Genomic DNA, 16,291 nt, shown 5'->3' on the forward strand with positions numbered 1-16,291 from the left:
TTGGGCTCTGGGGGATCTATTGGGCTCTGTAATGCTCTGGTGGCTCTGGAGGATCCATTCTGCTCTGATTGATCTATAGGGCTCTGATGGATCTATAGGGCCCCGATGGATCTAGGGCCCCGATGGATCTATAGGGCTCCGATGGATCTATAGGGCTCCGATGGATCTATAGGGCTCCGATGGATCTATAGGGCTCCGATGGATCTATAGGGCTCCGATGGATCTATAGGGCTCCGATGGATCTATAGGGCTCTGATATCTGAGGGATGTATAGGGCTCTGGGTGATCCTTAGGGCTCTGGGGGATCCGTAGGGCTCGGGGGATCCGTAGTGCTCTGAGGAATGTATAGGGCTCAGAGATCTGAGGGATGTATATGGCTCTGACGGATCTGTAAGGCTCTGTGAGATCCGTAGCGCTTTGGGGGAGTCGTTGCGCCCTGGGGGATCTACAGTATAGGACTCTGGGGATCTGTAGGGCTCTAGGGGATCTACAGTATAGGGCTCTGGGGGATCTACAGTATAGGACTCTGGGGATCTGTAGGGCTCTGGGGGATCTACAGTGTAGGGCTCTGGGGGGATCTACAGTATAGGGCTCTGGGGGATCTACAGTATAGGGCTCTGGGGGATCTGTAGGGCTCTGGGGGATCTACAGTATAGGGCTCTGGGGGATCTACAGTATAGGGCTCTGGGGGATCTACAGTATAGGGCTCTGGGGGATCTACAGTATAGGGCTCTGGGGGATCTACAGTATAGGGCTCTGGGGGATCTGTAGGGCTCTGGGGGGTTCTACAGTATAGGGCTCTGGGGGATCTGTAGGGCTCTGGGGATCTACAGTATAGGGCTCTGGGGAATCTACAGTATAGGGCTCTGGGGGGATCTACAGTATAGGTCTCTGGGGGATCTACAGTATAGGGCTCTGGGGGATCTACAGTATAGGGCTCTGGGGGATCTACAGTATAGGGCTCTGGGGGATCTACAGTATAGGGCTCTGGGGGATCTACAGTATAGGGCTCTGGGGGATCTACAGTATAGGGCTCTGGGCGATCTGTAGGGCTCTGGGGGATCTACAGTATAGGGCTCTGGGCGATCTGTAGGGCTCTGGGGGATCTACAGTATAGGGCTCTGGGGGATCTACAGTATAGGGCTCTGGGGGATCTGTAGGGCTCTGGGGGATCTACAGTATAGGGCTCTGGGGGATCTACAGTATAGGGCTCTGGGGGATCTACAGTATAGGGCTCTGGGGGATCTGTAGGGCTCTGGGGGGATCTACAGTATAGGGCTCTGGGGGATCTACAGTATAGGGCTCTGGGGGATCTGTAGGGCTCTGGGGGATCTACAGTATAGGGCTCTGGGCGATCTGTAGGGCTCTGGGGGATCTACAGTATAGGGCTCTGGGGATCTACAGTATAGGGCTCTGGGGGATCTGTAGGGCTCTGGGGGATCTACAGTATAGGGCTCTGGGGGATCTACAGTATAGGGCTCTGGGGGATCTGTAGGGCTCTGGGGGATCTACAGTATAGGGCTCTGGGGGATCTGTAGGGCTCTGGGGGATCTACAGTATAGGGCTCCGGGGATCTACAGTATAGGGCTCTGGTGGATCTACAGTATAGGGCTCTGGGGGATCTACAGTATAGGGCTCTAGGGGATCTACAGTATAGGGCTCTGGGGGATCTACAGTATAGGGCTCTGGGGGATCTACAGTATAGGGCTCTGGGGGATCTACAGTATAGGGCTCTGGGGGATCTACAGTATAGGGCTCTGGGGGGATCTACAGTATAGGGCTCTGGGGGATCTACAGTATAGGGCTCTGAGGGATCTACAGTATAGGGCTCTGGGGGATCTACAGTATAGGGCTCTAGGGGATCTACAGTATAGGGCTCTGGGGGATCTACAGTATAGGGCTCTGGGGGATCTACAGTATAGGGCTCTGGGGATCTACAGTATAGGGCTCTAGGGGATCTACAGTATAGAGCTCTGGGGGATCTACAGTATAGGGCTCTGGGGGATCTACAGTATAGGGCTCTGGGGGGGATCTACAGTATAGGGCTCTGGGGGATCTACAGTATAGGGCTCTGAGGGATCTACAGTATAGGGCTCTGGGGGGATCTACAGTATAGGGCTCTAGGGGATCTACAGTATAGGGCTCTGGGGGATCTACAGTATAGGGCTCTGGGGGATCTACAGTATAGGGCTCTGGGGGATCTACAGTATAGGGCTCTGGGGGGGATCTACAGTATAGGGCTCTGGGCGATCTACAGTATAGGGCTCTGGGGGGGATCTACAGTATAGGGCTCTGATGGATCTACAGTATAGGGCTCTGAGGGATCTACAGTATAGGGCTCTGAGGGATCTACAGTATAGGGCTCTGAGGGATCTACAGTATAGGGCTCTGAGGGATCTACAGTATAGGGCTCTGAGGGATCTACAGTATAGGGCTCTGAGGGATCTACAGTATAGGGCTCTGAGGGATCTACAGTATAGGGCTCTGAGGGATCTACAGTATAGGGCTCTGGGGGGATCTACAGTGTAGGTCTCTGGGCGATCTGTAGGGCTCTGGGGGATCTACAGTATAGGGCTCTGGGGGATCTACAGTATAGGGCTCTGGGGGATCTACAGTATAGGGCTCTGGGGGATCTACAGTATAGGGCTCTGGGGGATCTACAGTATAGGGCTCTGGGGGATCTACAGTATAGGGCTCTGGGGGATCTACAGTATAGGGCTCTGGGGGATCTACAGTATAGGGCTCTGGGGGGATCTACAGTGTAGGTCTCTGGGCGATCTGTGGGGGCTCTGGGGGATCTACAGTGTAGGGCTCTGGGGGATCTACAGTGTAGGGCTCTGGGGGATCTACAGTATAGGGCTCTGGGGGATCTACATTACAGGGCTCTGGGGGATCAACAGTATAGGGCTCTGGGGGATCTACAGTATAGGGCTCTGGGGGTGTTCTACAGTATAGGGCTCTGGGGGATCTACAGTATAGGGCTCTGGGGGATCTACAGTATAGGGCTATGGGGGATCCATTGGGCTCTGGGGGATCTACAGTATAGGGCTCTGGGGGATCCATTGGGCTCTGGGGGATCTACATTATAGGGCTCTGGGGGATCTACAGTATAGGGCTCTGGGGGATCTACAGTATAGGGCTCTGGGGGATCTACAGTATAGGGCTCTGGGCGATCTGTAGGGCTCTGGGGGATCTACAGTATAGGGCTCTGGGGGATCTACAGTATAGGGCTCTGGGGATCTACAGTATAGGGCTCTGGGCGATCTGTGGTAGGGCTCTGGGGGATCTACAGTATAGGGCTCTGGGGGATCTACAGTATAGGGCTCTGGGGGATCTACAGTATAGGGCTCTGGGGGATCTACAGTATAGGGATCTGGGGGATCTACAGTATAGGGCTCTGATGGATCTGTAGGGCTCTGGGGGATCTACAGTATAGGGCTCTGGGGGATCTACAGTATAGGGCTCTGGGGGATCTACAGTATAGGGCTCTGGGGGATCTACAGTATAGGGCTCTGGGGGATCTACAGTATAGGGCTCTGGGGGATCTACAGTATAGGGCTCTGGGGGATCTACAGTATAGGGCTCTGATGGATCTGTAGGGCTCTGGGGGATCTACAGTATAGGGCTCTGGGGGATCTACAGTATAGGGCTCTGGGGGATCTACAGTATAGGGCTCTAGGGAATCTACAGTATAGGGCTCTGGGGGATCTACAGTATAGGGCTCTAGGGGATCTACAGTATAGGGCTCTGGGGGGATCTACAGTATAGGGCTCTGGGGGGGATCTACAGTATAGGGCTCTGGGGGATCTACAGTATAGGGCTCTGGGGGGATCTACAGTATAGGGCTCTGGGGGATCTACAGTATAGGGCTCTGGGGGATCTACAGTATAGGGCTCTGGGGGATCTACAGTATAGGGCTCTGGGGGGGATCTACAGTATAGGGCTCTGATGGATCTACAGTATAGGGCTCTGAGGGATCTACAGTATAGGGCTCTGAGGGATCTACAGTATAGGGCTCTGAGGGATCTACAGTATAGGGCTCTGAGGGATCTACAGTATAGGGCTCTGAGGGATCTACAGTATAGGGCTCTGAGGGATCTACAGTATAGGGCTCTGAGGGATCTACAGTATAGGGCTCTGAGGGATCTACAGTATAGGGCTCTGAGGGATCTACAGTATAGGGCTCTGGGGGGATCTACAGTGTAGGTCTCTGGGCGATCTGTAGGGCTCTGGGGGATCTACAGTATAGGGCTCTGGGGGGATCTACAGTATAGGGCTCTGGGGGATCTACAGTATAGGGCTCTGGGGGATCTACAGTATAGGGCTCTGGGGGATCTACAGTATAGGGCTCTGGGGGATCTACAGTATAGGGCTCTGGGGGATCTACAGTATAGGGCTCTGGGGGATCTACAGTATAGGGCTCTGGGGGATCTACAGTGTAGGTCTCTGGGCGATCTGTAGGGCTCTGGGGGATCTACAGTGTAGGGCTCTGGGGGATCTACAGTGTAGGGCTCTGTGGGATCTACAGTATAGGGCTCTGGGGGATCTACATTACAGGGCTCTGGGGGATCAACAGTATAGGGCTCTGGGGGGATCTACAGTATAGGGCTCTGGGGGTGTTCTACAGTATAGGGCTCTGGGGGATCTACAGTATAGGGCTCTGGGGGATCTACAGTATAGGGCTATGGGGGATCCATTGGGCTCTGGGGGATCTACAGTATAGGGCTCTGGGGGATCCATTGGGCTCTGGGGGATCTACATTATAGGGCTCTGGGGGATCTACAGTATAGGGCTCTGGGGGATCTACAGTATAGGGCTCTGGGGGATCTACAGTATATGGCTCTGGGCGATCTGTAGGGCTCTGGGGGATCTACAGTATAGGGCTCTGGGGGATCTACAGTATAGGGCTCTGGGGGATCTACAATATAGGGCTCTGGGCGATCTGTAGGGCTCTGGGGGATCTACAGTATAGGGCTCTGGGGGATCTACAGTATAGGGCTCTGGGGGATCTACAGTATAGGGCTCTGGGGGATCTACAGTATGGGGGATCTACAGTATAGGGCTCTGGGGATCTACAGTATAGGGCTCTGGGGGATCTACAGTATAGGGCTCTGGGGGATCTACAGTATAGGGCTCTGGGGGATCTACAGTATAGGGCTCTGGGGGATCTACAGTATAGGGCTCTGGGGATCTACAGTATAGGGCTCTGGGGGATCTACAGTATAGGGCTCTGGGGGATCTACAGTGTAGGTCTCTGGGCGATCTGTAGGGCTCTGGGGGATCTACAGTGTAGGGCTCTGGGGGATCTACAGTATAGGGCTCTGGGGGATCTACATTATAGGGCTCTGGGGGATCAACAGTATAGGGCTCTGGGGGATCTACAGTATAGGGCTCTGGGGGGTGTTCTACAGTATAGGGCTCTGGGGGATCTACAGTATAGGGCTCTGGGGGATCTACAATATAGGGCTATGGGGGATCCATTGGGCTCTGGGGGATCTACAGTATAGGGCTCTGGGGGATCCATTGGGCTCTGGGGGATCTACATTATAGGGCTCTGGGGGATCTACAGTATAGGGCTCTGGGGGATCTACAGTATAGGGCTCTGGGGGATCTACAGTATAGGGCTCTGGGCGATCTGTAGGGCTCTGGGGGATCTACAGTATAGGGCTCTGGGGGGATCTACAGTATAGGGCTCTGGGGGATCTACAGTATAGGGCTCTGGGCGATCTGTAGGGCTCTGGGGGATCTACAGTATAGGGCTCTGGGGGATCTACAGTATAGGGCTCTGGGGGATCTACAGTATAGGGCTCTGGGGATCTACAGTATAGGGATCTGGGGGATCTACAGTATAGGGCTCTGATGGATCTGTAGGGCTCTGGGGGATCTACAGTATAGGGCTCTGGGGGATCTACAGTATAGGGCTCTGGGGGATCTACAGTATAGGGCTCTGGGGGATCTACAGTATAGGGCTCTGGGGGATCTACAGTATAGGGCTCTGGGGGATCTACAGTATAGGGCTCTGGGGGATCTACAGTATAGGGCTCTGATGGATCTGTAGGGCTCTGGGGGATCTACAGTATAGGGCTCTGGGGGATCTACAGTATAGGGCTCTGGGGGATCTACAGTATAGGGCTCTAGGGAATCTACAGTATAGGGCTCTGGGGGATCTACAGTATAGGGCTCTAGGGGATCTACAGTATAGGGCTCTGGGGGATCTACAGTATAGGGCTCTGGGGGATCTACAGTATAGGGCTCTGGGGGATCTACAGTATAGGGCTCTGGGGGATCTACAGTATAGGGCTCTGGGGATCTACAGTATAGGGCTCTGGGGGATCTACAGTATAGGGCTCTGGGGGTGTTCTACAGTATAGGGCTCTGGGGGATCTACAGTATAGGGCTCTAGGGGATCTACAGTATAGGGCTCTGGGGGATCTACAGTATAGGGCTCTGGGGGATCTACAGTATAGGGCTCTGGGGGATCTACAGTATAGGGCTCTGGGGGATCTACAGTATAGGGCTCTGATGGATCTGTAGGGCTCTGGGGGATCTACAGTATAGGGCTCTGGGGGATCTACAGTATAGGGCTCTGGGGGATCTACAGTATAGGGCTCTAGGGAATCTACAGTATAGGGCTCTGGGGGATCTACAGTATAGGGCTCTAGGGGATCTACAGTATAGGGCTCTGGGGATCTACAGTATAGGGCTCTGGGGGATCTACAGTATAGGGCTCTGGGGGATCTACAGTATAGGGCTCTGGGGGATCTACAGTATAGGGCTCTGGGGGATCTACAGTATAGGGCTCTGGGGGATCTACAGTATAGGGCTCTGGGGGGTGTTCTACAGTATAGGGCTCTGGGGGATCTACAGTATAGGGCTCTAGGGGATCTACAGTATAGGGCTCTGGGGGATCTACAGTATAGGGCTCTGGGGGTGTTCTACAGTATAGGGCTCTGGGGGTTCTACAGTATAGGGCTCTGGGGGTGTTCTACAGTATAGGGCTCTGTGGGATCTACAGTGTAGGGCTCTGGGGGTTCTACAGTATAGGGCTCTGGGGTTCTACAGTGTAGGGCTCTGGGGATCTACAGTGTAGGGCTCTGATGGATCTGTAGGGCTCTGGGGGATCTACAGTATAGGGCTCTGGGGGATCTACAGTATAGGACTCTGGGGATCTGTAGGGCTCTGGGGGAATCTACAGTGTAGGGCTCTGGGGGATCTACAGTGTAGGGCTCTGGGGGGATCTACAGTATAGGGCTCTGGGGGATCTACAGTATAGGGCTCTGGGGTATCTGTAGGGCTCTGGGGGATCTACAGTATAGGGCTCTGGGGGGGGATCTACAGTATAGGGCTCTGGGGGATCTACAGTATAGGGCTCTGGGGGATCTACAGTATAGGGCTCTGGGGGATCTACAGTATAGGGCTCTGGGGGATCTGTAGGGCTCTGGGGGTTCTACAGTATAGGGCTCTGGGGATCTGTAGGGCTCTGGGGGATCTACAGTATAGGGCTCTGGGGGATCTACAGTATAGGGCTCTGGGGGATCTACAGTATAGGTCTCTGGGGGATCTACAGTATAGGGCTCTGGGGGATCTACAGTATAGGGCTCTGGGGGATCTACAGTATAGGGCTCTGGGGGATCTACAGTATAGGGCTCTGGGGGATCTACAGTATAGGGCTCTGGGGGATCTACAGTATAGGGCTCTGGGGGATCTACAGTGTAGGGCTCTGGGGGATCTACAGTATAGGGCTCTAGGGGGATCTACGTTATAGGGCTCTGGGGGATCTACAGTATAGGGCTCTAGGGGGATCTACAGTATAGGGCTCTGGGGGATCTACAGTATAGGGCTCTGGGGGATCTACAGTATAGGGCTCTGGGGGATCTACAGTATAGGGCTCTGGGGGATCTACAGTATAGGGCTCTGGGGGATCTACAGTATAGGGCTCTGGGGGATCTACAGTATAGGGCTCTGGGGGATCTACAGTATAGGGCTCTGGGGGATCTACAGTGTAGGGCTCTGGGGGATCTACAGTGTAGGGCTCTGGGGGATCTACAGTATAGGGCTCTGGGGGATCTACAGTGTAGGGCTCTCGGGGATCTACAGTATAGGGCTCTGGGGGATCTACAGTATAGGGCTCTGGGGGATCTACAGTATAGGGCTCTGGGGGATCTACAGTATAGGGCTCTGGGGGATCTACAGTATAGGGCTCTGGGGGATCTACAGTATAGGGCTCTGGGGGATGTTCTACAGTATAGGGCTCTGATGGATCTGTAGGGCTCTGGGGGATCGACAGTATAGGGCTCTGGGGGATCTACAGTATAGGGATCTGGGGGATCTACAGTATTCTGCTCTGGGGGATCGACAGTATAGGGCTCTGGGGGATCTACAGTATAGGGCTCTGGGGATCTACAGTATAGGGATCTGGGGGATCTACAGTATACGGCTCTGGGGGATCGACAGTATAGGTATCTGGGGGATCGACAGTGTAAGTCTCAGAAGGATCTGTATGGCTCAGATGGATCTTTTGGGCTCCTAGGGATCTTTTGGGCTCTGGGGGATCTATCGGGCTCTGGGGGATCCATAGGGTTCTGAGGGATCCATAGGGCTCTAGGGGAACGACTGGTGGAATCCAGGCTCCTGTCTACAGACCAGTAGCCTGGTGGGACCAGTCTTCTGTCTACAGTCCAGTAGCCTGGTGGGACCAGTCTCCTGTCTACAGACCAGTAGCCTGGTGGTATCCAGGCACTATATAGGGAATAGGGTTCCATAGGGCTCTGGTCTATAGTAGTGCACTATATAGGGAATAGGGCTCTGGTCTAAAGTAGTGCACTATATAGGGAATAGGGCTCTGGTCTATAGTAGTGCACTATATATAGGGAATAGGGTACCATAGGGCTCTGGTCTAAAGTAGTGCACTATTAGGGAATAGGGTTCCATAGGGCTCTGGTCGATAGTAGTGCACTATATAGGGAATAGGGCTCTGGTCTAAAGTAGTGCACTATATAGGGAATAGGGTGCCATAAGGGAAACAGACAGAATGTGTAAAGTACCAACCTTGTGCCAAGAGGACAATGCCCGCCACTATGATGACCAGGATGATGAGAAGCTTGGCTGCAGTGAAGAAGTTCTGGACATAGCTGGCTAGCTTCACACTGAGACAGTTCACCAACACGATCATAACTGGAGGGGGAGGAAGAGGAAGGAAGAAGAGGAGGAATATTTTATTGATCCATTCGAGACAGAAGTTGGTCTTCTGCTGTAGTCAACCCCTCTGACACACACACACACACACACACACACACACACACACACACACACACACACACACACACACACACACACACACACACACACACACACACACACACACACACACGAGGCTGGAACAATGGGCAGTACATAACTAGTGTTCTGCCAGTGTAGTGCCTTGGGATCAGTTTAGGGGTTAAGAGCCTTGCTCAAGTGAACAACAACAGTTGATGGTATATAGGAGGAGGAGACGGGGAAGAGGAGGAGAAAAGGGGAAGAGGAGGAGAAAAGGGGAAGAGGAGGAGGGGGGAAGAGGAGGAGGCGGGAAGAGGAGGAGGCGGGAAGAGGAGGAGAAAAGGGGAAGAGGAGGAGAAAAGGGGAAGAGGAGGAGAAAAGGGGAAGAGGAGGAGGAGGAGAACACAAGGCAGGAAGAGGACGGTGGGGGTCAAGTCATGACTTTTTAAAATGCATCTTTACTCGATCCCAGGCATCCTCACTTCTCAAAAGGCATTGGAGGAGAAGGTCAGAGGGGAGGGACCTTGGATCTTCTCCTCCAATACGATTGGAAAGAAAATTGAGATAGAGCCATGGTTTTAATTTAAGTCCAGGCATCCTCTCTTCTCAAAAGGCATTGGAGAAGAAGTTCAGAGGGGAGGGACCTTGGATCTTCTCCTCCAATATGATTGGAAAGAAAATTTAAGTCCATTCAGGAAATGCATGCCAATTGTTTTCTATTGGGATTTTTCATAATTCTAGAACTATTTACACTCACATATGCACGCTGCAGCCAGGCACTTGGTGACCACAATGGGAGGAGTGCATCCTGGGTAGAACGGCGTGGAGGCATACTCTGCTAAGCTCAGGGCGATGATGGCGAAGGAGGAGGGCTTTAGGACCATGATGGTGCTCCATGAGTAGAGGTAGGCCATCACTGAGCCATAGGCCTCCATCAAGTACACATATTCCCCTCCAGACTTAGTGATCATGGTGCCCAGCTCCGCGTAGCACAGCGCCCCTGCAGGCAGACAGGCAGGCTCAGAGACAGGCAGTTAGCTGACACTAGTCCTGCTTCAGGGGATTTCCTTCAGGGGATTTCCTTTCACATGGTTGTCTAGGTCTTAATTGACTAGTTAGGAACTCACCTGGTTATCTAGGTCTTTTTTGACTAGTTAGGAACTTGACTAGTTAGGAACTCACCTGATTGTCAAATCAAATGTTATTAGTCACATGAGCAGTGAAATCTTTACTTACAATCCCCCTAACCGACAGTGCAGTTTAAAAACAAATATGGTGTGGAGAGGGGGGGAGGTCAATGTGGATAGTCTGGGTAGCCATTTGACTAGATGTTCAGGAGTCTTATGGCTTGTGGGTAGAAGCTGTTTAGAAGCCTCTTGGACCTAGACTTGGTGCTCCGGTACCGCTTGCCATGTGATAGCAAAGAGAACAGTCTATGACTAGGGTGGCTGGAGTCTTTGACAATTTTCAGGGCCTTCTTCTGACACCGCCTGGTATAGAGGTCCTGGATGGCAGGAAGCTTGGCCCCAGTGATGTACTGGGCCGTTCGCACTACCCTCTGTACCAGGCAGTGATGCAACCAGTCAAGATGCTCTCGATGGTGCAGATGTAGAAGTTTTTGAGGATCTGAGGACCCGTGCCAAATCTTTTCTGTCCACTGAGGGGGAATGGATTTTTTCGTGCCCACCTCACGACGGTCATGGTGTACACGACGGACCATGTTAGTTTGTTGGTGATGTGGACACCAAGGAACTTGAAGCTCTCAACCTGTTCAACTGCAGCCCCGTCGATGAGAATGGGGGCATGCTCGGTCCTCTTTTTCCTGTAGTCCACAATCATCTCCATCTCCTTGATCACGCTGAGGGAGAGGTTGTTGTCGGCCAGGTCTCTGACTTCCTCCCTGTCTCGTTGTTGTCGGTGATCAGGCCTAGCACTGTCGTGTCATCGGCAAACGTAATGATGGTGTTGGAGTTATGCCTGGCCATTCAGTCATGAGTGAACAGGGTTGGAGCGAACGGTCGCATCCGCACTTCTCGGTCCGCACTTCAGGTAGTATAACTTTTCATTACATTTCATTATAGTACAACGGTTTGATGTACAGCACTTTGTTTCTGTACAGCACTTTGAGATATCAGCTGATGTACGAAGGGCTATATAAATAAATTTGATTTGATTTGATTTGATTTGATTTGTCTAATCTTAGCAATTTCTTCTTAGCTAGCTACATAGCCGTCATTGTATCAAAGATAATTGCGTAATTATCGTATTTCGTCGTCCTAACGTAGTCTACACTGCTATCTGCCCAGCAGCTAGCCAGCTAGCAAACGTTCACCGTCTACCGAATAGCAGCACTGTAGAAACTACTACACTCAACTGAACGACTTGATTAGTGTAGTGTTAGCTAGCTACATAGTTGTCTTTGCTGTCTTCGTATCCAAGATAATTGTGTAGTTTAGAGTGTGTAGTTTTAGAGTGATTATCTTAATTTACCGAGGTTAGCTAGCCAGCTATTTGTCGCCCTTAACGTAGGAGACACTGCTAGCTAGCCAACAGCTAGCCAACGTCTACCGAATAGAACTTCCGCACTCAACAACCCGGTCGCATTCCGCTTCGCTCCACAGGTAGTATCACATTTTCATTTCATTTCAAACCGTACAACGGTTTGATTTGTTTGATCGTAGCTAGCTACATAGCTAGCTACATAGCCGTCTTTGTATCAAAGATAATTGTGTAGCCTAGAGCGATTTTCTAGGTTAGCTAGCCAGCTATTGTCGTTCTTTTAACGCAACATAACGTAATCAACACTGCTAGCTAGCCAGCTAGCCCCCGAATAGCAGCACTGTAGAAACTTCTTCCTAGCTAGCTACATAGCCGTCATTGTATCAAAGATAATTGCGTAATTATCGTTCCACTCAACGGAACGACTTGATTAGTGTAGTGTCAACAACGCAGCCACTGCCAGCTAGCCTACATAGTCAACAACGCAGCCTCTGCCAGCTAGCCTACTTCAGCAGTACTGTATCATTTTAACCATTTTAGTCAATAAGATTCTTGCTACGTAAGCTTAACTTTCTGAACATTCGAGACGTGTAGTCCACTTGTCATTCCAATCTCCTTTGCATTAGCGTAGCCTCTTCTGTAGCCTGTCAACTATGTGTCTGTCTATCCCTGTTCTCTCCTCTCTGCACAGACCATACAAACGCTCCACACCGCGTGGCCGCGGCCACCCTAATCTGGTGGTCCCAGCGCGCACGACCCACGTGGAGTTCCAGGTCTCCGGTAGCCTCTGGAACTGCCGATCTGCGGCCAACAAGGCAGAGTTCATCTCAGCCTATGCCTCCCTCTAGTCCCTCGACTTCTTGGCACTGACGGAAACATGGATCACCACAGATAACACTGCTACTCCTACTGCTCTCGCTTCGTCCGCCCACGTGTTCTCGCACACCCCGAGAGCTTCTGGTCAGCGGGGTGGTGGCACCGGGATCCTAATCTCTCCCAAGTGGTCATTCTCTCTTTCTCCCCTTACCCATCTGTCTATCGCCTCCTTTGAATTCCATGCTGTCACAGTTACCAGCCCTTTCAAGCTTAACATGCTTATCATTTATCGCCCTCCAGGTTCCCTCGGAGAGTTCATCAATGAGCTTGATGCCTTGATAAGCTCCTTTCCTGAGGACGGCTCACCTCTCACAGTTCTGGGCGACTTTAACCTCCCCATGTCTACCTTTGACTCATTCCTCTCTGCCTCCTTCTTTCCACTCCTCTCCTCTTTTGACCTCACCCTCTCACCTTCCCCCCCTACTCACAAGGCAGGCAATACGCTCGACCTCATCTTTACTAGATGCTGTTCTTCCACTAACCTCATTGCAACTCCCTCCAAGTCTCCGACCACTACCTTGTATCCTTTTCCCTCTCGCTCTCATCCAACACTTCCCACACTGCCCCTACTCGGATGGTATCGCGCCGTCCCAACCTTCGCTCTCTCTCCCCGCTACTCTCTCCTCTTCCATCCTATCATCTCTTCCCTCTGCTCAAACCTTCTCCAACCTATCTCCTGATTCTGCCTCCTCAACCCTCCTCTCCTCCCTTTCTGCATCCTTTGACTCTCTATGTCCCCTATCCTCCAGGCCGGCTCGGTCCTCCCCTCCCGCTCCGTGGCTCGACGACTCATTGCGAGCTCACAGAACAGGGCTCCGGGCAGCCGAGCGGAAATGGAGGAAAACTCGCCTCCCTGCGGACCTGGCATCCTTTCATTCCCTCCTCTCTACATTTTCCTCTTCTGTCTCTGCTGCTAAAGCCACTTTCTGCCACTCTAAATTCCAAGCATCTGCCTCTAACCCTAGGAAGCTCTTTGCCACCTTCTCCTCCCTCCTGAATCCCCCTCCCCCTCCTCCTCTCTGCAGATGACTTCGTCAACCATTTTGAAAAGAAGGTCGACGACATCCGATCCTCGTTTGCTAAGTCAAACGACACTGCTGGTTCTGCTCACACTGCCCTACCCTGTGCTCTGACCTCTTTCTCCCCTCTCTCTCCAGATGAAATCTCGCGTCTTGTGACGGCCGGCCGCCCAACAACCTGCCCGCTTGACCCTATCCCCTCCTCTCTTCTCCAGACCATTTCCGGAGACCTTCTCCCTTACCTCACCTCGCTCATCAACTCATCCCTGACCGCTGGCTACGTCCCTTCCGTCTTCAAGAGAGCGAGAGTTGCACCCCTTCTGAAAAACCTACACTCGATCCCTCCGATGTCAACAACTACAGACCAGTATCCCTTCTTTCTTTTCTCTCCAAAACTCTTGAACGTGCCGTCCTTGGCCAGCTCTCCCGCTATCTCTCTCAGAATGACCTTCTTGATCCAAATCAGTCAGGTTTCAAGACTAGTCATTCAACTGAGACTGCTCTTCTCTGTATCACGGAGGCGCTCCGCACTGCTAAAGCTAACTCTCTCTCCTCTGCTCTCATCCTTCTAGACCTATCGGCTGCCTTCGATACTGTGAACCATCAGATCCTCCTCTCCACCCTCTCCGAGTTGGGCATCTCCGGCGCGGCCCACGCTTGGATTGCGTCCTACCTGACAGGTCGATCCTACCAGGTGGCGTGGCGAGAATCTGTCTCCTCACCACGTGCTCTCACCACTGGCGTCCCCCAGGGCTCTGTTCTAGGCCCTCTCCTATTCTCGCTATACACCAAGTCACTTGGCTCTGTCATAACCTCACATGGTCTCTCCTATCATTGCTATGCAGACGACACACAATTAATCTTCTCCTTTCCCCCTTCTGATGACCAGGTGGCAAATCGCATCTCTGCATGTCTGGCAGACATATCAGTGTGGATGACGGATCACCACCTCAAGCTGAACCTCGGCAAGACGGAGCTGCTCTTCCTCCCGGGGAAGGACTGCCCGTTCCATGATCTCGCCATCACGGTTGACAACTCCATTGTGTCCTCCTCCCAGAGCACTAAGAACCTTGGCGTGATCCTGGACAACACCCTGTCGTTCTCAAATAACATCAAGGCGGTGGCCCGTTCCTGTAGGTTCATGCTCTACAACATCCGCAGAGTACGACCCTGCCTCACACAGGAAGCGGCGCAGGTCCTAATCCAGGCACTTGTCATCTCCCGTCTGGATTACTGCAACTCGCTGTTGGCTGGGCTCCCTGCCTGTGCCATTAAACCCCTACAACTCATCCAGAACGCCGCAGCCCGTCTGGTGTTCAACCTTCCCAAGTTCTCTCACGTCACCCCGCTCCTCCGCTCTCTCCACTGGCTTCCAGTTGAAGCTCGCATCCGCTACAAGACCATGGTGCTTGCCTACGGAGCTGTGAGGGGAACGGCCCTACACAGGCCCTACACCCAAACAAGGGCACTGCGTTCATCCACCTCTGGCCTGCTCGCCTCCCTACCACTGAGGAAGTACAGTTCCCGCTCAGCCCAGTCAAAACTGTTCGCTGCTCTGGCCCCCCAATGGTGGTACAAACTCCCTCACGACGCCAGGACAGCGGAGTCAATCACCACCTTCCGGAGACACCTGAAACCCCACCTCTTTAAGGAATACCTAGGATAGGATAAAGTAATCCTTCTCACCCCCCCCCTTAAAAGATTTAGATGCACTATTGTAAAGTGGCTGTTCCACTGGATGTCATAAGGTGAATGCACCAATTTGTAAGTCGCTCTGGATAAGAGCGTCTGCTAAATGACTTAAATGTAATGTAATGTTAAATGAGTACAGGAGGGGGCTGAGCACGCACCCCTGAGGCGCCCCTGTGTTGAGGATCATCGTGGCGGATGTGTTGTTACCTGCCCTTACCACCTGGGGGGTGGCCAGTCAGAAAGTCCAGGATCCAGTTGCAGAGGGAGGCGTTTAGTCCCAGGGTCCTTAGCTTATTGATGAGCTTCGAGGGCACTATGGTATTGAATGCTGAGCTGTAGTCAATGAATAGAGGGAAAGGGCAGTGTGGAGTGCAATAGAGACTGCATCATCTGTGGATCTGTTGGGGCGGTATGGAAATTGGAGTGGGTCTAGGGTTTCTGGGATGATGGTTGACGTGAACCATGACCAGCTTTTCAAATAACTTCATGGCTACAGACGTGAGTGCTATGGGTCTGTAGTCATTGAGGCAGGTTACCTTAGTGTTCTTGGGCACAGGCACTATGGTGGTCTGCTTAAAACATGTTGGTATTACAGACTCGGACAGGGAGAGGTTGAAAATGTCAGTGAAGACACTTACTAGTTGATCAGCGCATTCTCGCAGTACACGTCCTGGTAGTCCATCTGGCCCTGTGGCCAAGTGAATGTTGACCTTTCTAAAGGTCTTACTCACATCAGCTGCGAAGAACGTGATCACACAGTCTTCCAGTATAGCATGCATGTTTCAGTGTTATTTACCTCGGCGAGCATAGAAGTAGTTTAGCTCGTCCGGTAGGCTTGTGTCACTGGGCAGCTCTCGGCTGTGCTTCCATTTGTAGTCTGTCATGGTTTGCAGGCCCTGCAGGATTTCTTATAAGCTTCCGGGTTAGAGTCCCACTCCTTGAAAGCG

At 52.4% G+C, this 16,291-nt stretch overlaps 1 protein-coding gene across 1 annotated transcript in view; it reads right to left on the reverse strand.

The window, feature by feature from the left end:
• LOC135565183 (b(0,+)-type amino acid transporter 1-like) overlaps positions 1–16,026 on the reverse strand; it is a 37,905-nt gene extending 21,879 nt beyond the window's left edge. Inside the window, exons 1-4 of the mRNA XM_065011243.1 lie at positions 15,983–16,026; positions 10,946–11,191; positions 10,016–10,293; positions 9,049–9,174 (exon numbers count right to left, since the gene is read on the reverse strand). Of these exons, the coding sequence (XP_064867315.1) occupies positions 9,049–9,174; positions 10,016–10,293; positions 10,946–11,191; positions 15,983–16,026 (694 nt within the window). The remainder of the gene's footprint in view (positions 1–9,048; positions 9,175–10,015; positions 10,294–10,945; positions 11,192–15,982) is intronic.
• Between the last annotated feature and the right edge of the window lie 265 nt (positions 16,027–16,291).

This window comes from Oncorhynchus nerka, linkage group LG27 (genome assembly GCF_034236695.1).
Source record: "Oncorhynchus nerka isolate Pitt River linkage group LG27, Oner_Uvic_2.0, whole genome shotgun sequence".
Classification (NCBI taxonomy): Eukaryota; Metazoa; Chordata; class Actinopteri; order Salmoniformes; family Salmonidae; genus Oncorhynchus; species Oncorhynchus nerka.